The following is a 15,231-nucleotide window of genomic DNA, read 5'->3' on the forward strand; positions in this document are numbered from 1 at the left end:
TCATCTCCCCTTTATAGAACACGTAATATCTCACTGTCACACATGAATTTAGTGATTTCTCTAGCTCTTGCATCATTTTTTTTCTAACCTACTCCTGTTGCCATTTTGGAGGTGTTCAAAACTCACGTGGATGATCTATCCAGAATTTGGGACCTGAAAGCCCACTGTCTCTTCGCCTGCAATGAGCCTTTCTGCCATTACACCTGAGTCTCCTGTCCTAGGGCCATACGTTTACCTTGTCAATACCAACAGTCATAAAATTGAAATCTTCATTTCAGGCATTCTACTCTGAATATCATCCCCCATCCTCCTAGCTCTCTTCCTCTGGTATTGTCACTTCAGCTCTTCTGACTCCAAACATTGCCGAAGATCTCCTATCTCAAATTTTAAAAGTCCTTTATCTTGTGTTGCACTGTCACCCTTCATAGCAGACTTCCTTGCAGGAGTTTTATGTTGTCACTTTTTCTACTCTCTCACTTGTTATTTGGCATGAGCAACATTCAGCAAGGTCTTTGTTCACTCTCCTCCACTGAGCTACTCCCATCAGAATCACCGTAAGAAGCACTGCTGTGCTTCTTATTCCAGTGGTCACTTTTCTGCTCTTTGAGGTTTTGCTTGTTTTTGTAGCAGCAGGTAGCTTAGCTGAGCAATCCTACCTTCCCAAAGCACTCTCTTCTCTTTAATGTTATTATATCCCACTCTCTTGGCTGGATATTAGAGTGCTGTGGGGCTCTGCATTTGACTCCTTTTCCCTCTTCATATTCATAGACTCTTCCCAGCTGATTTTATCCATTCCCATCACTCATGTCCCACATCTGTGTCAGTTGCTCTCAAATCTCTATACTTAGCCCAGCAATCTCAACTCCTACAGCCTGCCTGTTGTGATGGCCACGAGGAGTCTCAACCACAACATGGAAGAAATGGGATTCTGGATTCCCCTTCCTAAAGTTACTCCTCTCCCAGCTTTCCCTCTCTATTGTTTTCTCAATTCCAAAAATTATGAGTTAGCCTTGGTTCCTGTTTTTCCCTCAACATTCCACATCCAATCCATTAGAAAATCTTCCTGCATCTGCATTGAAAACATACAAACATCTCTCCACATCTTTCCATCATCATTACTACTATGCTCCAGGCCACCAGGATCCCCCTTTGGTGACAACAGTTGTCTCCTAACTGACCCACCATATCTTTCCTTACGCCTCCACAATTTGTGCTCTCCACAGAAACCAGAGCACCTTTTATAAAACAAATCAGATCATGTTGTCACCTTGCTCAAAGCCCTCATTGGCTTCCTAGAATAAAGTTCTTTTTTTGTTGTTTGTTTCGTTTGACAGGGTCTTGCTCTGTTGCCCAGGCAGGATAGAGTGCAATGGCATGTTCATAGCTCTGTACAACCTTGAACTTCTGGGCTCAAGCAGTTTTCCTGCCTCAGGCTCCCAAGTAATTGGCACTATAGGCATATACCACCACACCCGGCTAATTTTGTTTTTCAGTAGAGACAAGGTCTCACTGTGTTTCCCAGGCTGGTCTCGAACTCCTGGCCACAACAATCCTCCCATCTCAGCCTCCCAAAGTGCTGGGACTACAGGCATAAGTTACCACGCTTGGCCTCACCTAGACTCAAATTCACACTCCTTACCCTAGTTTACAAAATTCTGCCTGGTCCAGCTCCTGCCTGTCTGTCACATCATCACGTCCCATTTCTCCAAACACAATACCTCACTCCTTCCTTTAGCCTTCTCTTTCTCCCATTCCTTGATTATGCCACATGTGCTCGCTTATTAGGCCCTTTGTACTGGCTGTTTCCTTTCCCAGTGTGCCCTGTCCTTTGAGTTTTCCATGGCCAGATTCTTTGTGGCTTTCAGATCTCACTTAAAAATTACTCCCTCTGAAATGTCTTCCCTGACCATCCCATCTAATGTGGCCTCCCAGTCACTATCAATATCGGGAAAGTACTTGTCACTTGCTATTTCCTTCATTATTAGTTTGTTTACTTCCTGCCACCTTTACTAGATTAGACTGCAAGGTCCATGAGAACAGGGGCCTTATTGCTCCTTCAATGCAATTTCTCTGGAAATTGGAGCAGACCTGTGATAGACAGCTGAGAAACACAGAATCAATGAATGAGTCAATGAAACTCAAACTAGTCCCCTGTAGAGCTTAGCCATCATTAATGTAAATAATTTGTGTATTAAAGTTATTGATATAATACTATTTGTTTTAAAGCATGAATACACTTTTTTCTTGAGAATGTTCTTTATGGGATGTTTTCTTAAACTCTTGGGAAAACTTTTTTGCATGTTGGTTAAGCAAAACAGTAGAGTGACATTTAATTGAAAAGTTTCCTGAGCCTTTATGTGCTTCACCCTAACCATATATAGGACACATTTGTTTTAGTGAAATGGTACCAATAGGTTCATTCAATTTAAAGGTAAAGCAGTAGTTGAAAGTACAGGATTTTAAATGACTATTTATTCCAGGTTCAGAATTTAGAAAACTATAGTCCAATATTTTCTGGTAGAGTGAGAATTAGAGACACAAAACCGACTGATCTGTAAGACAGACTTAAGGGAGAGTTATTCTTCATCTCTGATAATGAGTCTTCTTAAATCAGTCATCAAGATGCCCAGAGCAACTTAGCAAACATTTGGTAGCTATGATGATGATATATGGTAGTTCTGCCATGTGAGTTTTAGTATTAGAATTCCCTAGTAAGAGACATTAATTCAAAAACGCAATTAGATAAGCTGAGAAAACGTAGGAATACAACATGTATCTTTATGAGAGGGAACAGACTAGGATTAGAGCCCCAAAATAATTAAATTGTTGACATCTCTATTCTGATGAGTTTTTTAAAATTCCTTTTTACCAATGTGAAAATGAATCTTTTATTATGTTCTTCTAAGTTCTCTGTGTTTGATAGCGAGATTGAGATTGATAGAAATTGGCTTTTGGAAGATGTAGAAGAGGCTGTTATTTTACTTGTGTGTTACTCATTAAGAAACTGTAATGTGAATCAAGCTGTTTTAGTGCAATTCTCCGTTTGAGAATGAAATCGTTTTTCATTAAAATTGATCCCATCTTTATCTATGCCTGCTATCAAGACCCAAATCTTTTACGAAATTAACATTAGTGGACAAATCATGATATTATGTGGTCTTATGACTGGAATTGCTAAGTACATTAAACACGGGAAAAGTTTAACAAATTAAAATCCTGCTATTTAGCAAATGCACTTAATGAATGTATTATGTGGACCAAATACATAGTGGTTAGAAATAGAAATAACAAAATAGTTCATCATGTCCATTCCCTTCCAGGACTGGAGAACCTGTTTGAACAAACCATCTGTTTCCTTCACTTAGAATGCTTCACTCCCTTATGAACTTTACCTCAGCATATACTTTCTAAGATGTAGAGATCTTTCAGAAAATATGAGTAAAGGGAACCTTTTACAAACTTCCATAATGTTGTAATTATATGAAGTAGGGACCTGATGAATTTAATTCTAGAATTACATTCTTTAAATAGCAGAGTGCCAGATTAGGCATCCTTGCTCTGGATTTTAAAACTAGTTTTAAAAAATTATGATATACTATTTGATATGTATAACATGATATTGCTTAGTTTGGCTTGTTTGTGAGTTTTAAAAGATAGTATCATAGTGGTCTTAGTTTTTTGCAATTTATAATTTGTATTCAGTATAGTTTCTAAAAATGTATATCCATTTTGTGTGTAGCAAAAATTTCTTCATGTTGCCTGCTGCATAATATTTTATTAGTTAAATGTATCACAATTTAATTATTCATCCTCTTATCAATGGGCTTTAGGGTTGTCCCCAGTTTTTCTGCTATTGTATACATTCTTGTATATGTGTCCTGGTGACCACTACAACACATAATTAGGAATTAAATAATAGAATCAAGACATTTAAATTTGCAATATTATAATATGCAGCATAATTATTTTCAAACTGTAGGCTTTTCAGTCTTTAAAGTTCAATAGAGCCATTTTCTGAAGAAATCAAAATCTGTTTGAGCTAAGAATTATAGAATTGATCAAACACTTACTGGAATTTTATACTGAGTCTTAATATCTGGAGCCCAAGAGAAATATACAAAGCCCATACAGAGTTCACAGTAAGATCATAAAAAATTGATATGTTGAAAATAGAACTAAGTGATGGATTCTTATCTATAATCCATGATTATTTTGCCTGTGACTAAAACTGTTAAGGATGTTAAGTCTTTTCAGTATGATTGGTTTTAAGTTAGTTTACCAACTTACAAGAAATTCTGTTTTTCAAAACACCATGATATTATTTTCCAGCTGGAAATAATACCTGCATATTAGTTACCTGTGTATTAGTCTGATCTGCATTCCCCTCTATAGTCAACCTCCTGTGAGGCCAATTTTCATAGCTACCTGGGATGAATTCCTAATTTATAGCATCGATTTATGCCTATTAATGAAGAACATTTAGAGGTTGTTTTCAAAATGAACGTGAGGAGTGCAAGGTGATGAAGGTCTGGGGCTGACAAACTGTCCAGTCAGGCTAATTAATCGATTTGCTTAGTTTTCTTTAGTAGAGATGACGGACTACTAAGTTTTGATGAGGCTTGAAGACAGCTAAGTCAGGAATATGCAATTTTTTCCAAGGAAAGAGCCCGGAGAGTGTGATAGCATCTGGAGACACGTCCCTGTGCCCACCCTGTCCACACCGGGATAGGTATCTAACTGCACGGGAGAGGAAGAGGGGGCATTGCAGTTTGTGTACACCTACATCTTAACTTGTGCTACGTGTGTCTACATAACACAACACATTAATAATTATTTGACTATATTAAATTATTAGCCAGATTTTGTCACTGAGTCCAATTGAATAGTCTAGGTCAATGGAAATCTCTTGAGTGACTAGGTATTTTTTAATCTCCTTGAATCATTTCTTAGAATTTTTCCTGTTTTTAATGAAAGAAAAACATTGAAAAAATATTTTTTCCTGTGTGCTTAATGATTCAAATACAAACATATATAACTTCCTAATTCATTGTTAGAAATGGTCGTCTGTAAACTGGGTTTTTGACTTTGTGTTATATACTTTTTAAGATTAAAAGCTGGCACTAGATGTAATATATACATAGTTTTGAAATGTTTTGGGTGTTTTAGAAATAAATAAGGCCTTTTTGAAGGATTGCAAAGGTATTAAGAGACTTGTTCAACAAGTATACAGTGATTATATTGTAACACTATGATAGGAGAAATATTTTTATGGCTGGATATCACTGAGCTTAAGAACCTCCAGCACAGCCAATTCTTTGAAGACGGATCATAAGTACTAACTGGAAATTACCCGCTAGTTACTGAAAAATGAGTCATGAAGGTGAAAGAAACTCAAATCAAATTTTTAAATGACCAGTTGTTAGTGTCTGTCAGAGTCTGACTGGGCACTGCTGATGTCTTATATTGAGCAAAACACATACTCACTCTCCCACCGGTATACTATCCTTAGCTTAAAACTTGAATTTATTTTTAAAAATTAATATGCAAGTTGCATACTTCGTTAAAGCAACCAGTGCTGTTATGAGAGGGAGGACAAATGTAAAGATCTCCAGCAGTCTAATGTTTGATATTGTCGATTGAACTGGTGTCTTTTTTCAAAGAATTGCTTAAAATATATTGTTTTGACATTGTTTTACATTGTTTAGTAACAAAGTCTTTCTGATTTAATTCCATCTTAAGACGATTGAAGAACAGCAAGGCATCTACAGATGGACATCGGTACCTTTTTCGTGGCCGGATCAACACGGAGGTGATGGAAGTGGAGAATGTGGATGATGGCACTGGTAAGTGATCTGTGGATTTTAAATGGGATGCCAATGGTAAGTAGTAAATTCCTTTGTAAGACAGATTTCTCACTTGGATAATTCACTTGCCATGTATTAGAACTTAGAAATACTTTGTTAGGTAAAGTTGTTGGGTGGAGGAAAGAGAAAGGTGAGATAAGGGAGGGGAGGACTACTGTGAAAGTAGAAAATTATATATAGCCAAAACACACTAACATGAAACATAGATACAGAGAAATAGCCGAGTAGTGTCCCATGGCATTCATGGGACTGGAACAGAGAGCACTGTGCAGAAAATAGTTAATAAATGAATTTTCTTTAGTTATGCTATTTTATAAGCATAAGAATGATGTTTTGTTCCTATAATATATTCGCTGTAGAATATAGCAAACTCTAGATTTGTCTTAGCTATGTAGTTGTTATTCATACAGACAGGTTGTCAATTTGCTTGTAAGCAAATTGTGGATGGAGGTGGTTTTTGTAATTTTAAATGCTTGTTTTAAATATCTTATTACTCAAAGGTAGTAACTTTTTGCTTTATAGATTTGAAAGTATGGGGTTTTATAAGCTAATTTGTGAAATCATGATTAGTCACAAACATTAAGTAAAATAAAGTTAAAATAAATTATACTTTCCATTTGAAAAAAAAAGTCTCTAAAATAAATTCACTTAGTAAAGTGAATTCCATTTTCCCCCAATGATTTTAGTTAGAATTTTAAAAATATGCTTTTAGGAGAAAAGACAAGATGAAATGCAATATATTAACTGTTGCTAAATGTCTTTTGCTTTCATATAAATAAATACTTTGGTTATATTCGTTATACATATGGGATTGGGACACAGATCAACTCCCTCCACCTCTCACATACTTTCATTGTCACTCTGGGGTCCCAGAGGGGAGAAGGATATTTATAATCTGTCAGAAGCACAGAATTTCAAATGCTCACCTGTAGGCAATTTCTCAATACCGTTGTTAGCATCTGAATAAATTGTCAAGTACTTGCAATAATGAACTGTGATTGCTGTAGATAAGGGGAAAAAGGAATGCAATGAGCAAAACTCAGGTGGTGCCTGAGACTGTACAGTCAGCTTCGGAGCCATGCTATTGTGCTCATCCAGTAGAGAGGTTCCTCAGTGGCTAACTGTGGGGTGGTGTGAAGTTGCCAGGCAGTTGGCACAGATAGCTGTCCCAATTCAAATCCGTTTCTATGCCACAGACTGTAATGCAGTTGCAGATACTCCCATGCTAACATATGGGACCTAGTTGGCTATCTTTCCATAGCAGGATGTACACATTATTTTTTACAAGGTAGCAGTAATTTATTCCGTGCTTTCTAAGAAGACTATATAGTGACATTTAGAAAAGTTATCTGTCTAACATGCTAAGAGTTATCTTGCCTCTGTAACCTTAATGTTCAAGAGACTCCCCAAATGTCCAACTTTGAACCTGAGTTGGGAGGAAGTCAGATAGTAAAAGAAGAACACTATGAACTTCTACTCTGTTCTTTATTGGACCTGATTACCCATAATGGGACCACCTCCCCACTGTTGCTTAGGCACTTCCTTTATTTTCTTCTACTTTTAGGCTTTCCCATGGGCATAGAGCCCCTGGCCTTATTTCCTGAGAGATTGAATATCCACCCCTTATGTCCCACTTTCTCCCTTCACCCCCCGGGATGTGAGTGCCACTATTAGTGTCATCTGCATTGGTGGTCTGACTGAGTTGTGATAGTGATTACTATGATTACTGTGCTTTTGGGCAACTGGAGAACTAGATAAAGAGATGTAAGAGCCCAGGACCTTTGGAGGCATGGCCATAAAATGCTGTCTTCCAGTGTATCTGGGGCGGATGGTAAGAGAGTGAGATCCTGTGAAGGGTGACTTGAATTGCACAAATGGTCCTTGGATTCAATTCCACCAAAAAGTTCTGTTGATGCTAGTTAGATCCAGCCTACAGGTCCCCAGTTTCTGAGGGCAAAAGCATTGTGGAATACAGGGCCTAAGACCTTGTTGTGTTTGAATTAGAAGAAAGACACGACATTGCAGGATATTTAGTTGTCATGTTAGTTGTCCGATGGAACCTCTTGACACAAATTCGCAGGCTTGATTTTCTTTAAAATAAGATGAAGACATTTATTAGACTTTGTATTATTCAACTGGGGCTTTCCTCCTCTTTACTTTTTCTTGAATATATATAAGCAACATGTAGCAGGAATTTGGCTGTACCTGGTCGCTACAAGGTCACTTAAATAATTTTCAGGCTGCAACTGGATACCATACCCTAGTTTCCTGCAAGGAAAATTTAGTTTTCTCATGGATATATCCACTAGGTTTCTGGGGGGTCTCAGACCTGGAAATTGAATAATAGAAATTTTGAAGAGGGATAGGATCTTAATGATCAATTAATGTACCCCATTAACATTTCAGATAATAGAAATGAGGCCAGGTTTAAGAACTAACTGCCCATGTTTACCAAGCTGACTAGAACAGAGCTGGGGATAGAGTTAAGTTTGCTGGGTTTCCATGTACATGCTTTGTAACATAGAGAGGGACCAAGTGGAGAGCAGTGAGGGAACAAGGCATCAGCCTACAGAGATTGAGTTTGGTAGCACCCAGAAATGATCTGGGCGCTGCATGAACTTTCTCCCTTTGTTGTTTCTTTGGTCATTTCCAGCATAGAATCTTCATTTCTTTTTTGATGAGCTCAGGTTTTAAGTCTGCTGTATTTTTTACTTTACGCATGAAGCTCTGACGCAGATGGATCTCAGCAGAGCTGATTAATGTCCTTATGCCCCCCATACTTGGTCCCTGGATAAGTTAAATGAGGGATAAACAGATGCCATCAGGCTTATCTGTCATTGCCAAAAGAAAAATACAAACACCTATACCATATTTAGTTATAAATAATAAAATGGATGAATTGTGTGTGTATATATACACACACACACACACACACACACACACACACACACACATATATATATTTTTAAGCATGCTTAGAACATTTTTTCCTTTTCTTAAATTGAGATGGGGTGGTGGTGAGGAGTCTCATTATCTTGCCCTGGCTGGACTTGAACTCATGATTCTCTCAACTCAGCCTCAGTAGCTGAGACTACAGGCATGTACCACTGTGCCTAGCACTTAGAACTTGTGATGGAAAATGGAATGGAAAAGTTTTTCTTCCATTTGAATTATACAAATACTGAGTATTTTTGTATACTGTGTGTATAATAAAATAGTTTTCTAAGGAAGAGGCTCTATCAGATGACTAATTGCATTGATATAGCTCAAAACTTGCAGAAAAATTAATTGTACTTGGGATGAGAGTAAAGTTTTCAGCCAACATGTAAACATCTTGAATCTTTTGATAAATAATATTATTGTAATTTTATTCATAATACTTAATGACTTAGTTTATATCATAGTTATATCTTAGTATAGAAAGAAATTTAAATGATAGTATGATGTGCAAAAGTGCAAAAATTTGTATATATATTTATTTAAGTCTTTCCATGTTATTCATTAATTCCTATATTCAAGGCAGATGTTGACCCTTGCATCTGTGGCCAAATTTCCATGCAACCGTTCTTCAGATTTCAACTCTCAGTGAATCTAAGTAATTCTTTGAAGATTCTTTCTGGGACTACTAGTTTGATCATGATGCTCTAAAGAAAATTCAGCTTAAAGGCAATAATAGGAAAGCTATTGAACTTCCTGGAATTAATTTTCATGGTAATTTTTATAGTGCATGCCTGAAAAGCCATTCAGAAAGTAGTACCAGATCATTAGTATTCTCTCTTATGCACCAGTTTATTTCTATGGTTGGACAGAGGGTGAGAATGTTGACCTTTAGAAAATGTGGTCTGTAGTTCAGTGTTGGGCATACCATAGATTTCAATACATTCGTCAAATTTGAATTGGATAAGATGAAATTTTTTTATTCTTAAGGTGTTCTTTGAAAGTAAGTCAATTAAAACAATTTAGCTCTCCCTTTAGATATAAATACTTGAAACTATTTTAATATATTGAATACATTATTTTTATAAAATTAAATTGTGCTTATTAAAGAAACTTTGGAAACTGCAGAAAAATATAAAGGCAAAAACATTAGATAATAATGTCATACGAAGACAAATACATAAGACTATATACAAAATATTTCCTGCAATTTTCCTTTTCATGCACAGATTTAAAAATGCTTGAAAATGTGAACTTTATAATTTTGTATCCTTTTTCGCTTAAATCGAGTACCTGTATTATCTTAATGATCATCATCTTTATCTTCATGCCTTATCACCAAAAATAGTATTTATTGTTGCATACCAGTCTACTGACTAGATAAACCAGTTACTTTCACAACTGTAGTATTGTTGCGTAAGCTGGATTGAATATGTTCTTAATTAAAAAGTAACAATGGCTTAACAAATGTTGAAAAGAATATAAGAATATAATAGTTTTTTAAAAATAGATTTTCAATGTTATTAATTTAACAGAATATATTTGGGAATTCAGAAAAGTCAAGGGATGAACTACTTTTTAGATTTTTAAAAGGAAAAGTCAATTAGAATCTTTTTTTTTTTTTTTTTGCCCAAAATAATATCATATGCTATCTGGGATGCTGGAAATTTATTCAAAAATTTTTTCTCAATGTTAAATATTTATGAACAAATTACAAGTTTGAAAGTTTCCCTTAGAAATTTATGAATTCACAGTGTTGATATCCAGGACAAGGATTGAATACATTATTTAGACATCAGTTTCTTGATGTTTTCGATAACATAGTCTGGCAATTTCTTCTGTTTCTTAACCTTTTTATAATACTTGGATATCTTCCATCTCATTGAAATGCAAATTTATTGAAAGAATACTGGCACGTCCACTGAGGTTTTTAGTGTATCAGTTTTGGAAAAATCCCATCTAATTATATGAAACTGTACTGAAATAAGAGCAAGGAATTTGCAAACTGTATAGCTTCAAGTAATTAGTGACTTGTTCAGGTCTGTCCCTTGGATTTTTCTGTTTTTGGAAGAAATCTGTGACTAAAGACTGTTGAATTTGGATATTCAACATTTAAGGAATGGCAGTTTAAAATCTATTCTTCCTATAAAATTAACATTTTAGATCCATTGAAGCTTGGAAATTCCTGCGTTTGCCATTTATTAAATTATTTATTCTTTCACTTAAATTTTTTAAACCAAATTCTGACTAAGTACAAAGCAATGCTGGACTTTTTAATGACTTTAGTGAGGGTGTTCTTTATGGATAAGTTTAATTTTTATTTTGAAGTATGAAGATATTGGACAATGTACTATGATTAAAATTGTGAAGCTATTTATATGTCTCTGTAGCTTTTGAAAAAAATGAGAAGCAATTGCTTATTTTGCATAACATTTGGTAATTTTGATGCTATTATGAAGTATGTATACTACATTTTGAGGCCTGTGGTGTGTATATTCAATTGTATATGTGTGTTAGTGTATGTACATATATATGTTTAAAATTACTTATGATTTTTAAAATTGGTGTGATAGAAATTAGCTAGCATATAAACTTTAAAAAGGAACATTATTTCTTCACGTAAAATTATTTGACACAAGCTGTTCTTTTAAAATATTAGTGCAGCAATTAAGCTGTTATTTGAGACAGTGGATGTATTAGTCCATTCTTGCACTGCTATAACTGCCTGAGATTGTGTAATTTATAAAGAAAAGAGGATTAATTGGATGATGGTTCTGTGGGCTGTATAGTTCATGTGGCTGGGGAGGCCTCAGCGTACTTAAAATCATGGTGAGAAGTGAAGGGGAAACTGGCATGTCTTCCTAGCCGGAGCATGAGAGAGGGGTGGGGGAGGTTCTGTACACTTTTAAACAACCAGATCTCACGATAACTCACTCACTATCATGAGAACAGCACCAAAGGGGAAATTCTTCCCCAGTATCCAATCTCCTCCCACCAGGCTTCAGCTCCAACTTTGGGGATTACAATTTGACATGAGATTTGCACAGGAACACAGACCCAAACCATATTAGTAGATTTTACAGTCAGCTAATGATCTTGGTTTCTGTACATTGAGACAGTAGCCACATGTGATCAATCACATGCTCACTTATCTGATTCCGAGTTGAATTATGTGCTTTCCAAAAGAAATGTGTATGCACAGGCTCAATTGGTCATGCCAGGCTTCATGGAGGAGATGGGTCCACTTTCAAGAGGAGTAAGAATCTGTGAGGCAGAGAGGAGTGTGGGGTAGCTTGATGAGAAACTCAGCCTGGGGAATACATAAGTATTCACAGGACAACCAGGAAAGCAGCAGACGAGAAAAGCATGGTGGGAAGGCATTAGAACAGAGTGGAAAACAGAAGGAGTTAGACAGAGTTGAGTTAGTTTGGGAAGAATCTTTAAAGCAAAGTCTACATGTAGTTCTGACTTGATTCAGTGGTGAGACACCCAATGGGTGGCTTTTGAGCTAAGAAGTGGCCTGATGAAAAATATTTGAGGGAGGGCCAGCAGGGTGTGTAGAGGCCAGTGACCAGACTCACTCCAGGAAAGAAAGGAAGGAAAACCCCCTGTTATAGAGATGGCTGGCCCTGGGGTACACCTGTGTGGTGTCAGCAGCATGACCCGGATGATTTTGGCATGTGAACGTGTGTTCCCTGTGCTCTGTGGGAGGGCTACACTGTGTTCATTTTGGAGTGAGTCCAGTGTTTATGACTGTAGGCTGCATTTGGCTACTGTGGTTTTCTTTATCTAGAGTAATGGTTAAAGGTGTAGTAACCTGAGTGGCCATGTGGGATCTTTTAAGCTGCAGGTGCCAGGTTCACTTAGCTAATCATAGCCTGACTTAATAGAGAGAAGACAGCCTGAAAAAAAGCTTGGGCTTGTTTGTGATTCTGGTCTTGTTAGGTTACAAGTGATCAGGGTTGGGGGACAGTTCTAAACTTGTAGAATTTGAGAATTTCTGAATTTTTTCCCACCAGTTTATCATAATTTCTCAGCTGGTTATTTTTATAGATATTAAGGAGGAATTGCACTGTAATTATGAAGTAATATTCTTATTTTCCTACTAAGGCTCATGAATACTTATCTGACATGAATTATGAAGTTCTCTTACTTTGTGTAGGATCGGAACATGAATTAAACACACGAAGGTAACAATAGTACAAAAAATCTTTTAAAAAATTGCTTGTAATTTTTTGGGAGGGAAGGATCTGCCAGTTTAAATCTCTATATTATCAGAAGTCATTACTGATTATTCATGTATTATGGCACCTATAGAAAATACAGACTAATGTCTAATGTCATCCTATTTTGACTCAAAAGTAATCTGGAAGCTTTAAATACTCCACGACTGAACAGCATCATTTGATAATGGATTTGTGGTATTATTAGTCTGACCTCATATAATGTGTAGTGATTTTGGAGTTAATGAAAAAGACTATGGGAACCAGATTTTGGGAGAATGAGTGCCAAGCACATTTGTTTCTACTCAAAAACTTCATAAAATAGATCATCTGAAAAGAAAAGAACAAAACAAGCAAAGTACCACAAAGTCATTTTCTAAACCACCTTTAACTTTGTTATGGCTTACCTCCTCAACACTGGCCTTTGCTGCTGAATGACTTTCAGGAGAGACACATGAAAAGGGTCACTTTAATTGGTACAGGTGCTGACTCAGGCCTCTGTCATAGGTTTTTCCATCTTGGAATCTTTGCTTTGCAGGGACTGTCGTGCCAGTAAAGGTCGTTTGCAAGTTATGTCACTATTCTCTACCTGCCGTTAGACAGAGAACTACTGTATAGAGTTTGCTGTTGACATTTTCAAACCCAGCATGACAGTTTACCCAAAATTGTGGTGAGGTATCAAAAAAGACAATTAAATGTAAATTTATCTTCAACAATTTTTTCATAAGTTTCTATTTATGTGACATAAATGTAATGAAATGGGTTTAAAGAGTGTATGTCTCGACCATGTACAGTGATAATGCTTTGGCATTTGTATGTTTCCATTTATTGCAGTTGTAGGTAATTACACTCTTAGTGTGTTCCGTTGGCCAATCCTTAGTGTGCAGTTCATTAAATAATAGAAAATTGTTCCGTGGGACATAAATTGTCTCTGAAACCTAGAATGCTATTTCAAAAAAATATTAGAAAGATAAAATACATAGACATCTTGAATGTTTGAGAAGAAAATACCTTGCATGTTGTTCTTTTATTACTTTAGAAACTTTGACAATATTTTTTAGCATAGAGCATATTAGTGCTAATTATTTTTGTAGTGTTTAGTTTCATGTAATGTATTAACACTGCAAGCTAGAAATGTTCCATTATTAAGAACTGACTGCCTGCAATATAAACGCATTCTTAAAATTTTTAAATGTGTATGTTTTTCAAAATGCATATATAAAGCAAAGATATGTTGAACAATTCAGTGGTTTTGGAGCTTTTATGTATTGAATGATAGTGTTGATATAATAATATTGTGTATTACATTTTATTCATTTGCTTTTACCCATTAATTTACAGCTGATTTCCATAGCAGTGGACACATTGTTGTTAATGGATGGAAGATACATAACACAGCAAAAAATAAATGGTTTGTTTGTATGGCAAAAACACCTGAAGAGAAGCATGAATGGTTTGAAGCTATTTTGAAAGAAAGAGAACGGCGGAAAGGTGGGTGTATGAATTGGGCACTATTATAGTTAGCGAAGATTCTAACTTAGCATAGGAGTAGATAATGGGAAATCATGAGAAAGTAGAAAGGTATATGATGGTTGCTTGTTGGGTTGGTGCAAAAATTATTGCGGTTTTGACATTGAAAGCAATTACTTCTGCACCAACCTAATACTATGTGACGTGAGCCTCATACTTATTTGATAAAAGACTTATTTGATACTTACAAAATTGTTATGTAATAGTTATATAGTTAGCAAAATAATTATGTTATGGCTGGTAGTGTCTTTTAAATAGTTTTTTAAAATAGAAAATTTGTTCAATTTTCTTTTCATTTTATTATTGGTATTTCTAAAGCAGCATTACCAAATTTTTCTTTAAGTGACAAGCTTCAGTAACATAATGCAGTGTTGTAAAGCTTCCAATTGTTCTCTGTATACTTAACAGAACATTAAAATTTCTTAGACCTAATATGTTAGATTCCTAATTATAGATTAAAGCACTCTGGATTTATACAAACTTTTAAAAATTGTTAGGTCTATGAATATAATACAATGTAACCCAATTAGTTGTTTGTTCATATGAGGAGGCCTATCTCGAATTTGTGTTATGCTTTTAGAAAAATTTGCAAAAGGAATTTGGCCTGGCTATATTCACCAGTGTGAAGTTTATCTGCAAAAAGGCATATTTCTATAATTCAGCTCAGAAATAGAAAT

The 15,231-nt window shown here is 35.7% G+C and overlaps 1 protein-coding gene across 2 annotated transcripts in view; it reads left to right on the forward strand.

The window, feature by feature from the left end:
• Positions 1–15,231, forward strand: part of PREX2 (phosphatidylinositol-3,4,5-trisphosphate dependent Rac exchange factor 2) — a 290,803-nt gene that overhangs the window by 83,128 nt on the left and 192,444 nt on the right. For both annotated transcript variants that reach the window (XM_025394082.1, XM_025394083.1), the window contains exons 8-9: positions 5,740–5,843; positions 14,366–14,515. In XM_025394082.1, coding sequence (XP_025249867.1) covers positions 5,740–5,843; positions 14,366–14,515 — 254 coding nt within the window. The remainder of the gene's footprint in view (positions 1–5,739; positions 5,844–14,365; positions 14,516–15,231) is intronic.

This window comes from Theropithecus gelada, chromosome 8, assembly GCF_003255815.1.
Source record: "Theropithecus gelada isolate Dixy chromosome 8, Tgel_1.0, whole genome shotgun sequence".
NCBI lineage: Eukaryota > Metazoa > Chordata > Mammalia > Primates > Cercopithecidae > Theropithecus > Theropithecus gelada.